The following is a 20,881-nucleotide window of genomic DNA, read 5'->3' as shown; positions in this document are numbered from 1 at the left end:
ATCACAAACCAACATTGTAATAAATACTAAGACTAATCATAAACCTGTTATGTGGTTAAAAAAAAAAAAAAAAAAAAAGAAGATTTACAAAACACCTTTGTAGTAAAGTCTAATCACAAATCACCATTGTAATAAAGATTAATCATTAACCATCATTGTAGTAAAGACTAATCACAAACCAGTGATGTAGTTAAGACTAATCACAAACCAGTGATGTAGTTAAGACTAATCACAAACCAGTGATGTAGTTTAGACTAATCACAAACCAGTGATGTAGTTTAGACTAATCACAAACCAGTGATGTAGTTTAGACTAATCACAAACCAGTGATGTAGTTAAGACTAATCACAAACCAGTGATGTAGTTAAGACTAATCACAAACCAGTGATGTAGTTAAGACTAATCACAAACCAGTGATGTAGTTTAGATTAATCACAAACCAGTGATGTAGTTAAGACTAATCACAAACCAGTGATGTAGTTAAGACTAATCACAAACCAGTGATGTAGTTAAGACTAATCACAAACCAGTGATGTAGTTAAGACTAATCACAAACCAGTGATGTAGTTTAGACTAATCACAAACCAGTGATGTAGTTTAGACTAATCACAAACCAGTGATGTAGTTTAGACTAATCACAAACCAGTGATGTAGTTAAGACTAATCACAAACCAGTGATGTAGTTAAGACTAATCACAAACCAGTGATGTAGTTAAGACTAATCACAAACCAGTAATGTAGTTTAGATTAATCACAAACCAGTGATGTAGTTAAGACTAATCACAAACCAGTGATGTAGTTAAGACTAATCACAAACCAGTGATGTAGTTAAGACTAATCACAAACCAGTGATGTAGTTTAGATTAATCACAAACCAGTGATGTAGTTTAGACTAATCACAAACCAGTGATGTAGTTAAGACTAATCACAAACCAGTGATGTAGTTAAGACTAATCACAAACCAGTGATGTAGTTAAGACTAATCACAAACCAGTGATGTAGTTTAGATTAATCACAAACCAGTGATGTAGTTAAGACTAATCACAAACCAGTGATGTAGTTAAGACTAATCACAAACCAGTGATGTAGTTAAGACTAATCACAAACCAGTGATGTAGTTAAGACTAATCACAAACCAGTGATGTAGTTTAGATTAATCACAAACCAGTGATGTAGTTTAGACTAATCACAAACCAGTGATGTAGTTAAGACTAATCACAAACCAGTGATGTAGTTAAGACTAATCACAAACCAGTGATGTAGTTAAGACTTATCACAAACCAGTGATGTAGTTAAGACTAATCACAAACCAGTGATGTAGTTTAGATTAATCACAAACCAGTGATGTAGTTTAGATTAATCACAAACCAGTGATGTAGTTAAGACTAATCACAAACCAGTGATGTAGTTGAGACTAATCACAAACCAGTGATGTATTTAAGACTAATCACAAACCAGTGATGTAGTTAAGACTAATCACAAACCAGTGATGTAGTTTAGACTCATCACAAAAACCATTATAATAAAGACTAATCACAAATCAGTGTTGTAAAAAAAAAGAATCACTGAACACCACTGTTATAAAGACTAATCACACACCAGTGTTGTAGTAAAGAGTACTCACAAAAAACATTGTAATAAAGACTAAGCACAAAACAACAATATAGTAAAGTCTAATCATAAATCAGCAATGTGATAAAGACTAATCACAAAACAGCATTCTAGTGAAGACTCCTCACAAACCAGCGTTGTAGTAAAAACTAATCACAAAAAACATTCAAATGAAAACTAATCCCCAACCAGTGTTATAGAAATTAAATAATAAATAATAAATAATAATAATAAAATCACCATTGTAGTGAAAACTAATCACAGACCAGTGTTGTAGTAAAGAGTACTCACAAAGAACATTGTTATATTTACATTTTACATTTACATTTGTGGCATTTAGCAGACGTCCTTATCCAGAGCGACGTACAAAAGTGCTAATCAAGATTAATCACAAACCCACATTGTAGTAAAAACTAATCACAAACCGGTGTTGTGGTAAATACTAATCAACTTTTTAATAAAGACTAATCACAAACTCTTCACAGTGAACTATTCAGTGCTGCCCAGGATGTAGTTCCAGAGTCAGTGACTTTGAGAATATAAATAAATCCTGACTGTTTCCTGAGGAATACTGAAGTGTTATGAGAAAAAAAAACACTTGCTGGTCACAACTGCAGCCATGTTTCCATTAGATTTACAAGCATGATGCAGGATGTCGGTTTGGAAGTCTTTTCTCATTATTTCTGAATATCATCACTCTCTTATGAGAAGTTGATCATTTTCCCTTGCAATAATTCTTTCTCTTTTACTGCTGCATATAAATTTGGAATTTATCAAAGCATGTACTTTTTATGCATTTATAGTTGCATTTAAGGTCGAACCTTCCATGAAACTAGTGCGTTCAGGTTAATCGTTTACTTTATATCAGTTATAAACTGTATTTTTTTATTAAGAAAAGAAAAGAGGAAGAAGATTTTCGTTGACCGACTATATTTTTAGGAAGCGGAGAACTTCACTGTGTCCGTTGAATTTTTTTTCCCCTGAAAAAACTGATGCTGCTAAGATAAGTGAGGATTGTCTAACAATTAGAAAACAAGTCTTGTCACCTTGATTTACTACTGCTAGATAGTTGTCTGGTCTAATAATCGATGAGTCATGCTGTTACACCTGTAAGCATGTAAATAATGTAAATCATTATTGCATGAGAACAGGAAGGCATTTCTAATAATGTTCCTCTCTTATTCTACATCACAGCCGTCTTTCAGTTTCAGTTTTTTTGTCTAAATGATCTGCACAGAGATGTTTACGCACACTTTTACCTCCCAGTTAGCAAATAAACCCTGCGACCGTGGACCAAGACGAGTCACGTCTCAGGGGACATACAGTTTATTTACCTGCTGGAAGCCGAATACAAAGCAAATACGCTAAAGCTTTAGAATATGACTTTATGCACTGAACAACTTTTTGGAGGAACACATTAAGCTTTGTCAGTTTTACAGACACAGCCTTTTCTATCGACTCCATAAGACACAAGAAAAGAGGCAAAATATCAACTCCAAACAGTATTGCAAAATCTACCTTACATAACACGTGTGTTATAAGAGAGATAGAAGAGAAATAGTTGTTACAGCTAATTAATCCGTGTTATATAATATCAACCTGAACATGTAACTACGGCTGAAACGATTCCTCGAATAACTCAGGTAATTCGAATAGAAAAATGTAAAGAGGCAAAGCATTTGCCTTGATGCTTCGTTTAGTCCATTTAATTACACACACAGTTTCCCCACGGGCCATTATTACCGACGCACCGCCTGCTAAACTCTGGAGCGCTCTGGACTGGTAAACACTATGGAAGCCCGTTTCCAGATAATTCCGCCTTTTTTTTTTTTTTTTTTTTTTTTTTTTTTTGCAATTCTGACTTTTTTTTTTCGTAATTCTGACTTTTATTCTTTTATGCAATTTCAACAATAAAAAATTTACTTTTTCTAAAAAGTAAACAAATTACTTGTTCATTTAAAGAGAGCTTTCTTAATTTCTCTTGTATATTTAGTATTGCTCTTTTCAATAAAGAAAAGCTTTACTCTATTAATTGATGGAATGATCGGTAGGATACTCGATTACTAAATAATCGATAGCTGCAGCCCTACATGTAACATGCTATTAAAACCTGCAATCAAGTCAAAGTCCAGAAATTAATAATGACAGAAAAGTAGAAAGCCTTTAGTAGCATTTATACAGAATGTATAATCAATATACAAATATTTCAATCATAAGCTAACTAGCAAAGACAATGTCTGTAGCAACAATAAAGTCTGTTATAATGTATGGCAGTTATTTTGTAGCTTTGATATCTATAATATCTATAGCAGTTACATAATCTATAACAATCATAAAGAACAATGTAATAATCTTGCACATGGCATTGATAATGTAATGTACAGATATAATATTTATAGCGGCGACCACATCTATAGTAATTATATGTCTATTAGGGGTGTAACAGTACACGGATTCGTATTAAACCATTACGGTACAGGACTTTTGGTACGGTGCACATGTGTACCAAATATAATCTTTATATTACGTGCGTAACATAAGTCAAATTTAAGTTCCCTCATGAACATATTAAGTGTCGGACCAAAATTTTGTTTAGTCTCCGCCTCGCACTTCGAGCTCAGTGTCAGTCACTATTCGAGCCGTACCGAAAACACGATTTGCACTGCGCGTATGAGAAAACTCATCTTATTTGGCACCTGCATGAAATCCATAAACTTCCTGTCATTTCCAACGTTTTTACAGTCTAGCGTTACAGATTCTTTTGCGTTTTATGTACAGCTTCAAGAATTTCTTTTAAAAGGAAAAATTCCTAACAGTTCTGCATATCAAGGGAGTAAACGAATGAATGAAGGATGGAAGGAATGAATTTATTTATGAATAAATAAATAAATTGAAGGTATAAATAAATAACTATCTTGTGTGTTTCTTAAATGCAGACGTTTGTTATGCTGCAATAAGTAGAACAGTTAAGTAGAAAATATATTTAAAAATGGAATATTGAATATAATATTTAAATATTAAATATTAAAAATAAGTTAAAAAAAAAAAACCCACACACACTTTTATACATACATCTTTATTACCCAAATAGGTCTATGTGTACATAGGTCTATGTTTACAAATGTAAATTATTGAATTTTTACAATTTTAGTTTTATTTAATAAATTAAATTTGCGCCTATGTAGTCGATTAACTCAATGTAATCAATATAATAAAAAATGTATTGCGTTAATTTGATTTATTCTATTAGATTTTTACATATTAGATTTTTCATTTAAACCAAGCAGGCATCTTATTTCATGAAAAAAACAAGCAAATTTATCTTTTGCATTTTTTCCCCTTAACTATACCGAAATTGAACTGAACGGTGATTAAAAACCGCGGTGTGAATTGAACCGAACCGTGAATATTGTGTACCATTACAACCCTAATGTCTATGGAAATAAGGATAATGCATATATCGATTACCACGTGTATGGCGATGAAAATATTCATGGCCCTGACAATGACTACTTGATTATGTCTATAACTATGGTCATCTCTATTGCAATGATAATTTCGACAGCTATGAAAGCATTTTCCGGCAATGATCATTATCACCATGTAACGACAGCTACAGTGGGTCAAATAAGTCTTTGATAAACACTGCCGATTTTTCAAGCTTTCCCACTTACAAAGAACAGAGAGATCTGTAATTTTCATCGTAGGTACACCTCTGTGAGAGACAGAAAAACAGAATCCAGAAAAATCACATTGTATGATTTTTAAATAATTAATTTTCATTGTATTGCATGAAATAAGTATTTGATACAATAGAAAAATAAAACAATACTTGATGCAGAAACCTTTGTTTACAATTACAGAGGTCAGACGTTTCCTGTAGTTCTTGACCAGGTTTGCACACACTTCAGCAGAGATTTTGGCCCACTCCTCCATACAGGTCTTCTCCAGATCTTTCAGGTTTTGGGTCTGTCGCTGGGCAACATGCAGTTTCAGCTCTCGCAATAGATTTTCTATTGGGTTCAGGTCTGGAGACTGGCTAGGCCACTTCAGGACCTTAAAATGCTTTTTACGGAGCCACTCCTTAGTTGCCATGGCTGTGTGTTTGGGGTCATTGTCTTGCTGGAAGACCCAGCCATGACCCATCTTCAATGCTCTTACTGAGGGAAGTTTGTCCAAAAGCTCGTGATATATGGCCCCATTCATCCTCCTCTCAATACGGTGCAGTCATCCTGTCCCCTTTGCAGAAAAGCACCCCCAAAGCATGATGTTTTCACCCCCATGCTTCACGGTTGGGATGGTGTTCTTAGAATTGTACTCATCCTTCTTCTTCCTCCAAACATGGCGAGTGGAGTTTATATTAAAAAGTTCTATTTCGGTCTTATCTGACCACATGACCTTCTCCCATGCCTCCTCTGGATCATCCAGATAGTCTTTGGTAAACTTCAGACAGGCCTGGACATGTGCTGTCTTGAGCAGAGGGATCTTGCAGGATTTTAAACCATGACGGTGTAGTGTGTTACTAATGGTAACCGTTGAGACTGTGGTTCCAGCTCTCTTCAAGTCATTGACCAGGCCCTCCCGTGTAGTTCTAGGCTGATCCCTCACCTTTCTCAGGATCATTGATAACTCCACGAGGCGAGATCTTGCATGGAGCCCAAGTCCGAGGGAGATTGACAGTCATCTTGAATTTCTTCCATTTTCTAATAATTGCTCCAGCAGTTGTTGCCTTCTCACCAAGCTGTTTGTCTATTATCCTGTAGCCCATTCCCACCTTGTGCAGGTCTACAATTATGTCCCTAGTGTCCTAAGACTGCTCTTTGGTCTCCCCCATAGTGGAGAGTTTGGGGTCTGATTGATTGAGTGTGTGGACAGGTGTCTTTTATACAGGTAACGAGTTCAAACAGGTGCAATTAATACAGGTTATGAGTGGAACATAGGAGGACTTCTTAAAGACAAACTAACAGGTCTGTGAGAGACAGAATTCTTGCTTGTTGGTAAGTGATCCAATACTTATTGCATGCAATAGAAATTAATTAAAGAAAATTATTTATTTAAAAATCATACAATGTGATTTTTATTTTTTTATTTTTTATTTTACTCTGTCTCTTACAGTTGAGGTGTAACTACAATGAAAAAATACAGATCTCTCCGTTCTTTGTAAGTGGGAAAACTTGAAAAATCGGCAGTGTATCAAATACCTATTTTACCCACTGTATATATTATGTATTATCATTATTATAGACATCATACCAATATGGATAATCATGCCTAGGGAAATGACATTGTCTATGGTTATGATGATGTCTATGGGGATAATTTATATAACAATGGTTTCCATGGAAATATATAATCTATAGCTGTTATAACATTTCCGATGGCGATAACGTATAAAGCAAATTCAAAGCCTAAAAACAATGCTAATGTATAAAGCAATGCTAATGTCTATGTCAATTATGTCTATGTCATATGTCATTGAGAACGTATATGGTGATGATGTCTAGGGCAACATCTACGGCTATAACACTGATGGTGGCAATAATGTCCATATCTATTATAATGTCTTTAGATTGCTTATAGTGATAAGTCATTATGTATTAGATTTATGTTTAGGTGAAGCATAGAAGATATTATCTATAAGACAAACCTGTGTAAGGGTGCACATAAAATACAACTCACAAATCGCTTGCTATCACATTTTCTTATATGTGGGATGCGTGGGATGGCACAGATCCTGCAGACAGATCTAGGACATGTTTTAAAAAACACACCACCACCATCACACCTAGCTGTGTTTTACATAACTTGGCAGAGTTTTGCCAAGGAAGTATTGGATCAGCGCTGGAGCTTTCGATAGGAGTATTATATCATCGAAAGAACCGAAGTGGATCGCGTTTGAACACTAGGAGACTGAAAAGAGCCACTGCTGCTTCTTTGGCTGCAGATGTGAATAAAAGAAGGAGCAAGCAGATTAACCAGCAGATTAACCTTCCAATCATGTTAACATATTCCCAGATTTGACATACAGCGACATTAGACATGCACATCGGCTCTTACAGCTATATAGAAACAGGACTTAAAAACTCCTCGGAGAGAGAGAGACAGTCCTGTCTAAAATGTTTCGGACTCATCCTGGGTTGAACAGCATCATGGGACTGTCTTCTCTGAGAAAGACCTTTCGGATTTCTCTGAAATCAAAGCACTGTCTTGATGCTTTTCAAATAGAGGACAGATACTGTATCTTGCTGTTCATGGGAACGCTGAACCCCGGAATTCACCCTTTTCCTCGACCAGAAATATCTCACTCTGTCAATTCTCATTTGATATGAACGCAAATGCATTTGCAAGGCCCCCTCAGGGAGGCAAGCGTCCTGTTTCCATTAAACCCATTCAATATGGGAACCACAAGCCCAGCCATTAATGCGTTTACGTGAAAGCTTTTGCACATCCAGAGGATACCATATATTCCTTTCCCAAGAATTGTGTGTATATCTGTGTGTGTGTGTGTGTGTGTGTGTGTGTGTGTGTGTGTGTGTGTGTGTGTGTGTGTGTGTATATATGTGCATCAGCATGTCCGCTGCTTGTGATTAGCACACCATGTGTGATGCACAGCACTGGCAGAGATGTTAGAGATGCACACATATGCAACCTACTGCGACACGACCGCAAATAAAATCTGCGTTTCAGAAGATACAGTGCTGAAGCAGAAATGGACGCTTTGCTGATAAATGGTGAGGGATCAGAGGACATTAGTATGCGCTCCACTGCCTCTCTCTGTCTCACTCTGTATATCTCTCTCTCTCTCTCTCACACACACACACACACGCACACACACACACACACACACACACACACACACACACTCACACTCACACTAACAGCATGACCAATGAGAAGAGGTGGATGTTGCAAACCCAGCCTGGAATACGTGTGAATAGCCCATGGCACTTGTAATTATCCATGCTGATCCGTGTTGATCCATGCCGAGGACGCCTGTAACAAGTCTCTCACCTGTTTTAGGACGGTGTCTTCCCGAGACCGTCGTCTTCAGCGCTTCTGTTCTCTCTCCCATCCTCCGCAGATCGCCACCCAGATGTTTCCTCCAGCAAAGTAACGACAGGATTAAAAAACAACAACAAAAAAAAACAATAAAAGAGCAAACCTGTCTCTGTTCCTGTCCTAAAAATCTCTATGTCCTCTATGTATGAATTGTTTTTTTAAAGCATCAATGGACCAGTTCGATTTGTGTTTCTGTGTCCCTGCTCAAATCTACACAATAAAGACAACCAGTCCCGCTTTCGAATTTTTTAAGTCTCATTAGGAAATGGGTTCAGGACAAGACACAAAGCAAGTCATCGCATGTGTCCAAGAACAATCCAATACATCAATGTTCCTCCAAGCAAAGAAAATTCCTGTCCCCTTCAAACAGGTTGGAAATCCTGTCCTTAGTCCCCTTAAAAACAGGTTGTGCAAATTGAGTCTCGGGGCTTGTGCTGTGGGTCTTCTTTCTCCCCCGGTGTCCCCAGTGTCCCCTGAAACCCAGCTCCTGAGCTCCAATAGCAGGTCGAGCTCGACCCGGACTCACATAGATCGCCTCCCGGGGACAACGGTGTCCATGGATGTGTGTCTTTACGCGTTTGCGTCGTCGGTGCCAGGCTTCCTGTGCGCTCACACACCAGCTGAGTCGTGCGTAATGGAAGGGTGTGACTTCTCCTTCTTCTTCTCCTCTTTCTTCCCCTTCTTCTTCTTCTTTTCCCCTCCCTTCACGTTAATGAGGAGCGAGTGGAGCAGTTCAGCTCTCAGCTCTCAGCGCACGGCTCTTCCTTCTTCCTTCCGTGAAAAACGGGCGTTGCTGGAATTCTTCTCGCTCCCAAAGCTGCAGCGCGCTCCATTCCCAACTGCGCCCTCAACGTAGTTTGCGTAGCACTGGATGAGCTACATGTCATAGTACAAAGCAGAGGAGAGGTATACACACACACACACACACACACACACACACACACACACACACACACACAAAGTCAGACGAAGAGCTCTGTCTCAAACCCTGTGTTCCCAAGCAGTACGCAATATTTTGACATACCATTTAACACGTCGCTGTGTGCTTTGGGGATTTCAGCCAGGGTTGCCAGATCATCACACATCAATGGATGTAATAGTCAGGGGTCCATAAAGTCCATAAACTTTGGTCATATAATTTCACATCATGAATAAATAAATAACACACACACACACACACACACACACACACACAAACGCAAACGCACACACTCTCTTTGCTGTTGTGCGTGTTCTACACGTGCCAGGATTTTTTTTTTCATTACAAAATTATATATATCATAATCTAAAACAGGATGTTTTTGTGTGTTTCACTCCAGAAATGTTCTTTATAGCTAATACAATATATATATTTTTTATTTTATTTTATTTTATTTTATTTTTTTACAGATCAGTTTTTTGTTAGTAAACACGTGTTCTGCACACTCCAAGATCAATATTATATAGTACTGATGTGAAATAATGCATTTGAAAATGTCAATTTAAAACACACCAAACAGACTGGTTGTGATACATACCACAGTCACATAGCAGCATTATGTCACTCAGGAATGACTGGGTGTAAATGAATGATGCATCTTTTATGAGTAAATGATGATGTCATACAGTTTTAAATAATGACACGATTGTAACACGGCCACATCACGAGCACACAGCCAGGCAGGCACAAATCTCCTCCTGATCGAGTTAAAATACCTTAACATGGCAACCACTCACAAGCGTACACGCATGAAAGCGCTCCTTTCACGTTGCGCTGGTTGCGTAAGTCACGGCGTCATTGGGCTTCGTGAATGGAGCGAGTCGGGAAACGGCTTCCTACTGGACAACTGAGTGTACTACCTGCTGCAAATTCTAAACCCTAATGTATTGCACTTATTAAAAAAAAGCGTGGAGGTATTTAATACCTAGCGCTTCTGCGTCATTTCCGTTCTTTTCAGCCGCCGTCTATTAAGGTTTAATAACAAGGGAACAGTAATTTATAGGGTCAATCCAAGAGCCTGATACACACATCTTAGGACTCAGTCACAGCGTCTACTTACTTGCCATTTATTTACGCAATTCTTTTATTTTTGTTGAATGGTGGGGGTGGTGGTGACGTTACAAGACTACACGACATGTGACGTCATGTGTATCTGCACTGTGGTTAGCTGGATTCTGTAATAGCACGTGCAGGAATTAAAGCGCATTCACATTGTTGGCTATTACAATATCAAAGTTTAAACAAACTATTGACATATTTACCAAATAATAAAATTTCTTAAAATTGTAATTTTGTTTTAATTGCAATAATAATACTATAAACTATTAAAAGCAATAGATCAAAATAAAGACAAAGTAAAAGGTTATAAATAATACATATACCTTTATTGTCTTTCACCAAATACATTTGGGTGAAAGACACAATAGGATCAGTGACAGATCATTCTGAATTAATGTCGATCACAGATTGATTAACAGGAACAGTGGTGATTAGTGGTTGGTTATTGGGATTATTGCTAATCAGTGATTGTTTTTTTTAGGAACAAAGGCATTTGGTTGGCCAATGGGAATTTTGGTGATCAGGGAACCAACCCAGCCATTAGGGTTGCACAAGCCAGTGCACTTTTAGTGCCGGTCCCAAGCCCAGATAAATTAGGAAGGGCATCCAACGTAAAAACATGTGCCAAATCGAACATGCGGATCATAAATACGGATGATCCGCTGTGGCGACCCCTAACGGGAGAAGCCGAAAGAAAGTTTATTGGCTGGTCTTTAGGATTATTGGTGATCAGTGATTGGATGTTAGAAACAGTGGCGATAAGTAGTTGGTAATTGGGATTATTGGCGCTTAGTGGTTGCTCATTGGGATTAATGGTGATCAGTGATTGGCTGGTCTTTAGGATTATTGGTGATCAGTGATTGGATGTTAGAAACAGTGGTGATAAGTAGTTGGTAATTGGGATTATTGGTGCTTAGTGGTTGCTTATTGGGATTAATGGTGATTAGTGATTGGTCATTGGGATTTTTGTTGATCAGTAATTGATCAATGGGATTTTTGGTGATCAGTGATTGGTCATTGGGATTTTTGGTGATTAGTGGTTGGTTGTTAGGAACTGTGGTGATTAATGATTAGTCATTGGGATTTTTGGTGATTAGTTGCTGGTTGTTAGGAACTGTGGTGATTAGTGATTGGTCATTGGGAACACAGGCTTGCACTGCGAAAGTCAGGTGTTACACAGTAATAACCAACAAATGTAATGTGACCTGTAGAACTATGTCAGAAGAACCATGTCGAGTTCAGAACAACCAGCAACATCTGCTCAAAAACTCACTAGATTTTTCTTTTTTTTTCCCCCACAAAATGTAAGAAATCTAAAATGTCCTGAAATCTTCTGTCACAATGTCTATGTTGTTGATGGAACTGTATGTTAGATGTGACTGTATGTTGTGCCATTTTATTATTACCTATTACATAATCTTAATATAATAATAAAAAATAGTAAATTATTTATATTTTGATTTGTATTCTTATATTTTATAGCCTTTTTCAGGTATAAATAGTTTTACTGTGGTGATGTAAACAAGTGGTGACATTTTGGCCACATTCAAACAGTTCAAACAGATCTTTGTAGTTTGCATAACACCACACCCTTGCTAACTCAACAGCTTCTCACACACGCACACACACACACACACACACACACACACACACACACACACACACACACACACACACACACACACACACACACACAGTGAGCTGGAGTCATATTTTCAGTCCACAGAAACCATACCTTACAGTTGCAAGATTCTCCACCCCCTGTGTTTGGAGCTGGAATGGAACATTCCACCTCCTCTTCGTCCTCTGGTCCCTGCCGCATCCTCCTCCTCCATCAATGCACTTCCCTTCATTCCCAGTTTCTCCTTGACAACGATTTTGTGGCCTCTGTGTCTCATAAAGCCCAGCTGAGTCGTCTGGCTAGCCTGACAAGTACAAGGTCAGCACAAGGTTACAGGGAAATAAAAGCGGGACATAAGGTAAGACTGCCTTTCTGCTTTTTTTTTTAAATTTATTTATGATGCCATTTCATTTGCAGGGGAATAAGGAGGCCTGTGGCCTAGAAGTGGCCTGTGGCTTAACTCACATTTTTTGCTGTTCATATAATTTTTTTGTTCTGATTATTCCTCTTTCTTTCTCACTTCCCCTATTTTGTGTTTTTATTTGTTTCATCATGAGTCCTCGCCCTCTCTTGTCCTCCATCATGCTGCGTATGACTCATTTACTCTGGCACAGGGAGGGAGAGAAGGAGAATATAGCACACTTGAGATATGTGGCTGTAAAAGACAGCTTTGTGTCGTGTTGGGTGACATGCATCACATAATTGCATTGCGTGTGTCAGAGTGGCTATCGAGAGCAAAAGGGCTGCATCTTTTCTCAGTTACTCGCACACATCTTCCCATGAGACGGCTCGACCGGACGTTACGCTGAAAGCCCTGTAATTGCTCTTTGGCTTCATGGGTCAGTTCAGTATTAAAGTCAAACACAGTCTGGAACCACCATGACTCAGGAAAGAACATTCACTGAATTTATTATCATACATGTGCACCTGCCTTATCCAGGTAGGATCAGAATGCCAGAATGCCGAATCATCTCAGGGAAGCATTCCTACTTACGTTTACATAAAAAAATTTAGGTACTTCACATTGTTTTTTTTTTTTGTTGTTGTTGTTTTTTCATGTTTTTTTTTAATGGTAGGTAGGAGGAAACCAGAATAAAACTCGGACAGCATTCACATGGATAGTAACATGAGCTCAGGGTTCAAACCACAGAACCCGGAGGTGCGACCCATGCACAATAAAACCTGTTGTATGAATGAACTGTGGATAGAAACCTATGGATTTCATCAATGGCACGAACAGTTATGTAAACATTTGGTCAAATGCTTGAAGACGTCATAAAATCAGTCAAATGCGAACGTAAATTTAAATTTCATAATATTGTGTTGTGTGCTAACATTTTCGCTACACATTTGTCTTGAAATTATTTGGTACATCATCCACTGAGATCATGAATGATATCAACTTCAGGCTCTAAATATGGGTTGCCATCAGACAGATTGCCACTTCCCATCTGGCCAGCCTTTGGTTTTATTAAATTACACTGCTTTTCGAAAAAATATGTATAGGTTTTGGAATGAAACTATAATTGATGTCAGCTCTATTCTTCTTCATGTCTATCCAGCACATCGAGAGACAAGAAATACCCCCCACACGTTGAACATCCATCCCTATGGAGTCAAAAGCGAAGAGCAGTGTGAAATCATCTACCAAGACGGAGAAGAAAGAATCGGCACCCCCTCCAAAACCGAACCCGGCTCCTGCCGAACCTGCGCCGCCCCCCGAAGCCGAAAAACCAGTGCATGATGGCAACCAAGAGGGAGCGCAGGAAGGGAACGAGGGAGCTGGGGGCAGCTGTGAAATCCTGGAAAACCTGAAGCCGCTCCTTATTGGTGGAGCTATTGTAGCACTCGGAGCCGTATTGGTGGGCTTGGTCTTATTAGCCAAAAGGAAGTGACAGAGCGATTATTAGGTTTATGGGTGACTGGGTCCCAGCCTAAAGGGGGGGGGGGGGATTTGGGTGTTTAAATTTCGTTGGGGTGGGGAGCCAACGTGCTTTCTTCTCATTTCAGCGCTAGAGTAGTCGCTACAGTAGTAGAAATAGCAGCAAGCCCACTCAGGCCATGTTCAGGTTTGATACAACGCAATCCATTCATCTGTAGCTGCATCCCCCACAGACCAATGATCAGAATCAGGTTTATTGGCCAAGTGTGTTGACACACAGAAGGAACTGTCGGCGAGGCGAGGAGATGAGATGACAGACGCACGATTGGGTGGAATGAAATCAAATTAATAAAAAAAAATAGTAACATGAAATGTAGCATTTATCCTATAAAACCTATTAAAATGTATATTCTCCACTGTACGAATAATGCTAGGTAGCTGATCGGTACTTTAAAATGCTAGCTAACTTAGCTATTTAAAACGTCAGCGTGCCTCGTTTTTTCATGAAAACGAGATTTACATCTTATTTTTACCAGTGAGGGTAAAAAATGCGACGTTTACAAAACAAGGTCAGACAAAATTGCATTTCTTTAATGCTGTTTAAGATCTTTTCTGTTTCGTTTCGCACTTGCACAGAAATTGGAGGTTTTATGCTATGTGAGCATTGGTCTGTGAGGACGCAGCTTCATCATAACTTGCCAACACACAGTAATTACCAGAAGGTACTGCTACTACAACAACAGCAACAACAACAACAACAACAACAACTCTATAATAAATTCTCTAGAACAAATATTACAATATGAACCTAGGATGGGATGAAACTAATTATTCTTGTCCATTATTTGTGCATATTTTCTTACATGATTAAATGCGATTAATTCTGGAATGCAAAAATAAATCAGTGTAACCCAGGATTATATTTATACTAGAGATATTATTCTGTATACACAATAGGGTTTAGAGATATAAAATGGATGCATTGATGGATTGTTGAATACAGAATAATTATATGTCAGAATGTATGTGCGTATTTATGCAGTTATAATATTTATTATTATTACTATCACTTTTATTGTAAATCACACATGAGCAAGCAATTAAGTTTTGCCTTTTTCTTTTCTGGCTGTCTGGATTTCCTCATTGGATATTAATGGATGTGTCCTGTTCTTTTGCTTGGTCACTGAAACCCATCCTTTTCCTGTTGACCATAAAGTGTTAAAAAATAGAAAAGAATATAGAGTAATAGAAAATTGTGAGGCAGTTTAATGACATGATGTCAAGGCAGATCACTTTTTTTTCCCAATGTTGGTAAGGGAACTTGACTGCAATGGTCATCATACAAACTGCCTTTGTCTGGACACCTAAACATGATATTTAGGACAGAGGCGATTTTGCATTCCCTCAAGTGCGTATGTAATGCAATAATACAACTAGCACTCTGTAGATGAACTAATAGAACAGTAAAGTGTGAGAAGATGACAAGGAATAGTGTTATATCTGCTGAATCCCGAGACTTTGTGACGGTGGATAATGTCAACGAATTATATAAAAGATGAAATGTAAAATAAAAATATGTATGTGTTGAGAGATATCAAGTTCTGACAGACATCTTTTCCTGATTGTTTTGCGCTCTCCTGCTCCTCAAACCCTTCTCCCTCTGCTCCTTATGTACAATAAAACCAAAAAGGCTGCAATACAACAATGGGTTTCGACCAAACTTTTTTTCTTTTTTATTCAGATTGCCTAAAGTCTACCTGACAGAAAATAGTTTTATTGATAATGATGATTTCTGCTGTGGAAACAGGTTTGTGAGGGTTAGCTTTTTTTTGCACTTATTCATATCATCTTCTCGTCACTTTCAGTCAAGCGAAGAGAAATAATTGGAAATAATGTTTTTTTTTCCTGGTGCAAAATCAACATAATTGTGTGCTTCCAACGATGGGGGGAAACATTTTAACACACAAATGGTGTTATGGTCTGGAGGCACATACTTTTGGTCATATAGTGTAGAAACGCATTCCCTTCAGTTGTATTTCCACGCTTTACCACTAGAGGGAGATGCACAGTTTACCACTCATGATAAGCCACCAAGAGCGTAAAATGCCAGAACACTGAGCAGCAGTCGTCATTCTACATCGCGAAACATATCGAACATCACGTTCTGAATCCTGTACCGTGTTTTTACTGACACGCTGGGTACAATCTCCTGATCAGTGTACACCGGATAACCTTCCTTAAATATAGAGTGACTTTATCAGACCGCTTTTTTTTTTTTTTTTTTTTTTTTTTTTTTTAACTCGTGCGTGGACCATAGGCGTTATGGGTGAATCAATAAAATTAAAACGACACGAAAACATTTACACAATAAATCGTAAAAGATTTGACCTTGCTGATAATTGCCAGCGGAACTATTTTCATCCCGAACTTGTTTCTTTCTGTGCCGTTTCCTCGCTAACACAACAAAACCGGAAGTGACGGATTTTCGGCGTTTGTTTTTTTTCTTTCTCGAAACGTGAAGAACGTGGAGAAGGAGTTCTATAGAAAATCGGTAAATATTCTGTGGTTTAAATGTCCGCAAAATTAAAGAGGAATAAAGTTGAAAAGGCGTAAAATGATATACATAATTTTAGTTGTTTGTGTGTAGTCTGTGATTCATGGTGATATGGAGGTTCATGGCCCATGTGTTCAGTCATTCTGTCTCTCTTTTTTTTTGGTTCAGGTTTGTACAGGATCAGGTTGCCGGCATTATGATCATCCCGATCCGCTGTTTTACCTGCGGGAAGATTGTAGGGAACAAGTGGGAGGCTTACCTGGGTCTCCTCCAGGCAGAATACACAGAGGGGTAAGAAAGAGACGGAGATGTATAACTGTGGTGGGATATTTTTCAGTTTGAAAGGTGCATAAGTGTTTTATTTGACATAATACACTCAGTGAATATAGCGTTCACTATTTAATATTACTATCGAAACCTTAAAAAAAAACCAAAACCTATATACACACCGATCAGACAGAACATTATGAGCACCTGCCCAATATTGTGTCGGTCCCTCATTTTCTGCCAAAACTTATTGACCCATCCAGCATTAACAGCATCTTCAGCAATTTAAGCTACAAGAGCTCGTCTGTTGGATCGGACCACATGGGCATTGGCTGCCCATGACCCTGTTGCCAGATTACCACTGTTCCTGCAGACCAAGAACCCGCCAGAAGAGCTGCAGTTTTAGAGATGCTCTGACCTAGTCGTCTAGACATCACCACCTAACCAACTAACACCAACTTTGAGGACAAAATGTTCACTTGCTACAAAAAAATAGGATTGAATGAGTCAAATGAATGCAGTGCACTTCTATTATTTTGATTACATTGATTGTACATATATGCATTTAGTTAGACCGTGACACCACGCTACTGGATCTGTACCAGAAACACGATTTGCGCTGCGCATGTAAGAAAATTCAGGTTTGGTCCTGCAAATGCACAGAATCAACGACTTCCTGTCACTGGCAAAGTTTTTACCTTAAAAAAAAAACATGTACACACCGATCAGACAGAACATTATGAGCACCTGCCCAATATTGTGTCGGCCCCTCATTTTCTGCCAAAACTTATTGACCCATCCAGCATTAACAGCATCTTCAGCAATTTAAGCTACAAGAGCTCAATGTAATCAATAAAATAAAAAAAGCATATTGCGTTCATTCGATTTATTGTATGTTAAACAAACTTGCGTTCCACCAGTTAATGTGCATGTAAGGAAACGTACATTCTAGATGTTCCTCAGGTAAACCAAGTATTGCATTCTGTACACGTCTACCGAAACGGTCCGACACGAACAAGTGTACCGTTACACCCCTAGTGTGGATCAGTCTTGGACACGCAGCACTGAATCCCTGCAAAACCTTTATCTATCTATATTCAGCTTTATAGTCAATTTCAAGATGTAATGTAGTGATGTAATTTTGCCCACATACACACTTCATATAAAGATACTTAATCTAGCATACAAATCCTGTTTCATGTTTGAAACAATATTTTAATTATTGATATGTATATTTTTTATGAATTGCACATGTTTCTTTGCAAGGTTTTCAAGATGGTGGCCGAGAAATTAATAATAAAATGTTAAATAATAATACAGAACCATTGATGTAATTTTTTCCATTTCAATTAAAAAAAAAAAAAAAAAACTTGGTTCCATTCAACTAACACACATATACCACACAGCTTTTGCTCTTTTATTCTTTTGGTGATTGTGTAGATAAATTCAGGCCACTGATCTCATGTGCGATTTGTTTGACTCAGAGACGCTCTGGATGCGCTGGGCTTGAAGAGGTACTGCTGTCGAAGGATGCTGCTCTCTCACGTCGATCTGATTGAGAAACTGCTGAACTACGCCCCGCTGGAGAAATAAGACTCGGACTAAATGGCTTCATCTCTGTGTTCACTGAACCGACTTTCACGGCTTCTTGACTTCACTGTGCCGCAGTTCTTTGATTGGATTTCCTTTTTGTATAAATAAAAGTATTAAATATGACATGAAAAGAATCCTGAGCCAGTGTGTGTGAAGGCGATGGTGTTTTTAGAGCTTAAGTGACTTAAAAAAATAATAATAATTTGTATCAGCATTTGTATTAAGTTTGACTTGTATGCAGAGGTGCCAGCATTTATGGTTTACACCCATAGCAAGTTTTCTCAGTGAAGTATTTTTACTTCAGTATTTAGTAGCCTCAGTATTTCTTTACACCGTCCTTTTCCCAGTAAAACACCACTTCTGTGATTCACACCTGAGATGATACTCTTTTAAAAAAAAAGTTGATCACCTTCAGGTTTCGAGCTGGCTTTTTTCTGCTCATTGGAAGAACACCGTCTTGTGTGTGCGATTGTTTATACAGATGCTTATCGTGACTCCTGGAGGTCTATTTTTTTCCCTCCTGAGGTCTTGGTTGAGTTGTTTGAGTTTTTTCATGGCATCAAGGATAAAAAGACCCTGTTTTTAGGTATAGATAATGAACCTTAAATTTTATGACATCACTTTCTGGAATCTTCCAGATTTACAGTAACAGTGAAGGTGGTTTATATAAAACTTCTCACCTACTGGAAACAGATTTTTTTTTTTTTTATGTATCGAGTTATTTCCTGTTCCTGACTGAGTGAAGAAGTTTGCTTGTGACAATTCCCTCACGTAGATATTCCTTCGAGATCGCACTATACAGTGCAGTCGGAAAGTATTCAGACCCCCTTCACTTTTTTTCAATGTTGTTATGCTATGGCCCGATACTACAATCGATCAAATTGATTTGTTTTTCTCGATCTACACTCGGTACCTCATAATAAAATGAAAAAATGTAAAAAATGTCTGTACAATTAAAAAAAAAAAAAACAACAACCTGAAACATCACATACATAAGTATTCAGACCCTTTGCAACCACACTTGAAAAAGAGCTCAGCTGCCTTCCAGTTCTCTTGATCGTTGCTGGGAGGTTTCTAAACCTAGATTTTTTTTGTAGGCTTCCCCACATCTGTGCCTTGCAACAATCCTGTCTCTGAGCTCTGCTGCCAGTTCCTTTGAATGCATGCCTTGGTTTTTTTGTGCTGATATACATTGTCACCTGTTCAGTTCATGTTTATTTCCTGAAAGCTATTTGGTAGCAGCATACATGCATTTCGCATAAGACACAAGACAAATTAATGTCTAAAACGATTTTCTTTACTAATAGGAGTTCAATACTGAATACCAGAAGGAAGCAGGTGAAACAGGATATCTGGGAATCATCTAACAATATGCTCTGGGCTTTACTCAAACCCTGTCTATAATATAACTGGGCCATAGTCATCCGCTTCCTGCCCATACATTTTACTTCCCTGGTTAACAATCCTCTTAAGTCAAGTTTTTCACATTGAGAATTTAGACACATTTAGAGATACAGTGCATCCAGAAAGTATTCAGGTTTTAATCAAGGATGTCTCTGTACATTGCTGTATTCATCTATCGCTCCATCCCGACTAGTCTTCCAGTTCCTGCCACTGAAAAACATCCCCACAGCATGATGCTGCCACCACCATGCTTTACTTTAGGGATGGTATTGGCCAGGTGATGAGCAGTGCCTGGTTTCCTTGAAATTCAGGACAAAGAGTTCAGAGCAGAGAATTTTGTTTTTCATGGTGTGAGTCATTCAGGTGCCTTTTGGCAAACTCCAGGCGTGCTGTCGTGCCTATTACTGAGGAGTGGCTTTCATCTGGTCACTTTCCAAATCATGTCCGATCAACTGAATTTTCCACAGCTGGACTCCAATCAAGTTGTAGAAACATCTCAGGGATGATCAGTGGAATCAGGATGCACCAGTGCTCAATTTTGAGTTTCATGGAAAAGGCTGTGAATACTTATGTAGGTGTGGTATTTCAAACAAACCTCTTTCACGTTGTCATAATGGTGTATTGTTTGTAGAATTTTGAGGGAAATAATACATTTAATTCATTTTGGAATAAAGCTGTGTAACATAAAATATGGAAAAAGTGAAGCGCTGTGTATAGTTTCCGGATGCACTGTATGTGAAGCCCTATATAAAAAAGTGTGTGTGACTTTCCAAATCATGTTCAATCAGTAAATGTTTCCACAAGTGGACTTTAATCAAAGTGTAGAAACATCTCAACGATCAAGAGAAATGA

The 20,881-nt window shown here is 38.1% G+C and overlaps 2 protein-coding genes and 1 long non-coding RNA gene across 3 annotated transcripts in view; 1 reads left to right on the top strand and 2 right to left on the bottom strand.

Annotated features, from left to right (window-relative positions):
• Positions 1-9,729, bottom strand: part of dagla (diacylglycerol lipase, alpha) — a 50,358-nt gene extending 40,629 nt beyond the window's left edge. The window contains exon 1 of the mRNA XM_083558300.1: positions 8,623-9,729. The gene's annotated coding sequence lies outside the window, so the exon portion shown is untranslated. The remainder of the gene's footprint in view (positions 1-8,622) is intronic.
• A 2,815-nt stretch (positions 9,730-12,544) lies between these two features.
• On the bottom strand, positions 12,545-14,006 carry LOC310735554. Its single transcript, XR_014536328.1, has 2 exons — positions 13,895-14,006; positions 12,545-12,693 (listed from the first exon to the last, which is right to left on the bottom strand). It is a non-coding gene; the product is annotated as an uncharacterized lncRNA (long non-coding RNA).
• Positions 13,900-18,759, top strand: polr2l (RNA polymerase II, I and III subunit L). Its single transcript, XM_083558326.1, has 3 exons — positions 13,900-16,762; positions 16,934-17,056; positions 18,517-18,759. The coding sequence occupies exons 2-3, from the start codon at positions 16,962-16,964 to the stop codon at positions 18,623-18,625; spliced, it is 204 nt and encodes a 67-aa protein (XP_083414452.1). The 5' UTR covers positions 13,900-16,762; positions 16,934-16,961; the 3' UTR covers positions 18,626-18,759.
• Positions 18,760-20,881: the final 2,122 nt, after the last annotated feature.

This window comes from Silurus aristotelis (genome assembly GCF_946808225.1).
Source record: "Silurus aristotelis genome assembly, chromosome: 13".
Classification (NCBI taxonomy): Eukaryota; Metazoa; Chordata; class Actinopteri; order Siluriformes; family Siluridae; genus Silurus; species Silurus aristotelis.
This window is presented reverse-complemented; position numbering and strand designations above follow the sequence as displayed.

What these genes read in the sequence shown, in the direction of transcription:
- polr2l (XM_083558326.1), top strand. Translation starts at nt 16,962, where the DNA reads ATGATCATCCCGATCCGCTGTTTTACCTGCGGGAAGATTGTAGGGAAC. An exon ending in CAGGCAGAATACACAGAGGG is followed by an intron (nt 17,057 to 18,516) that starts GTAAGAAAGAGA and finishes TGTTTGACTCAG; the next exon opens with AGACGCTCTGGATGCGCTGG.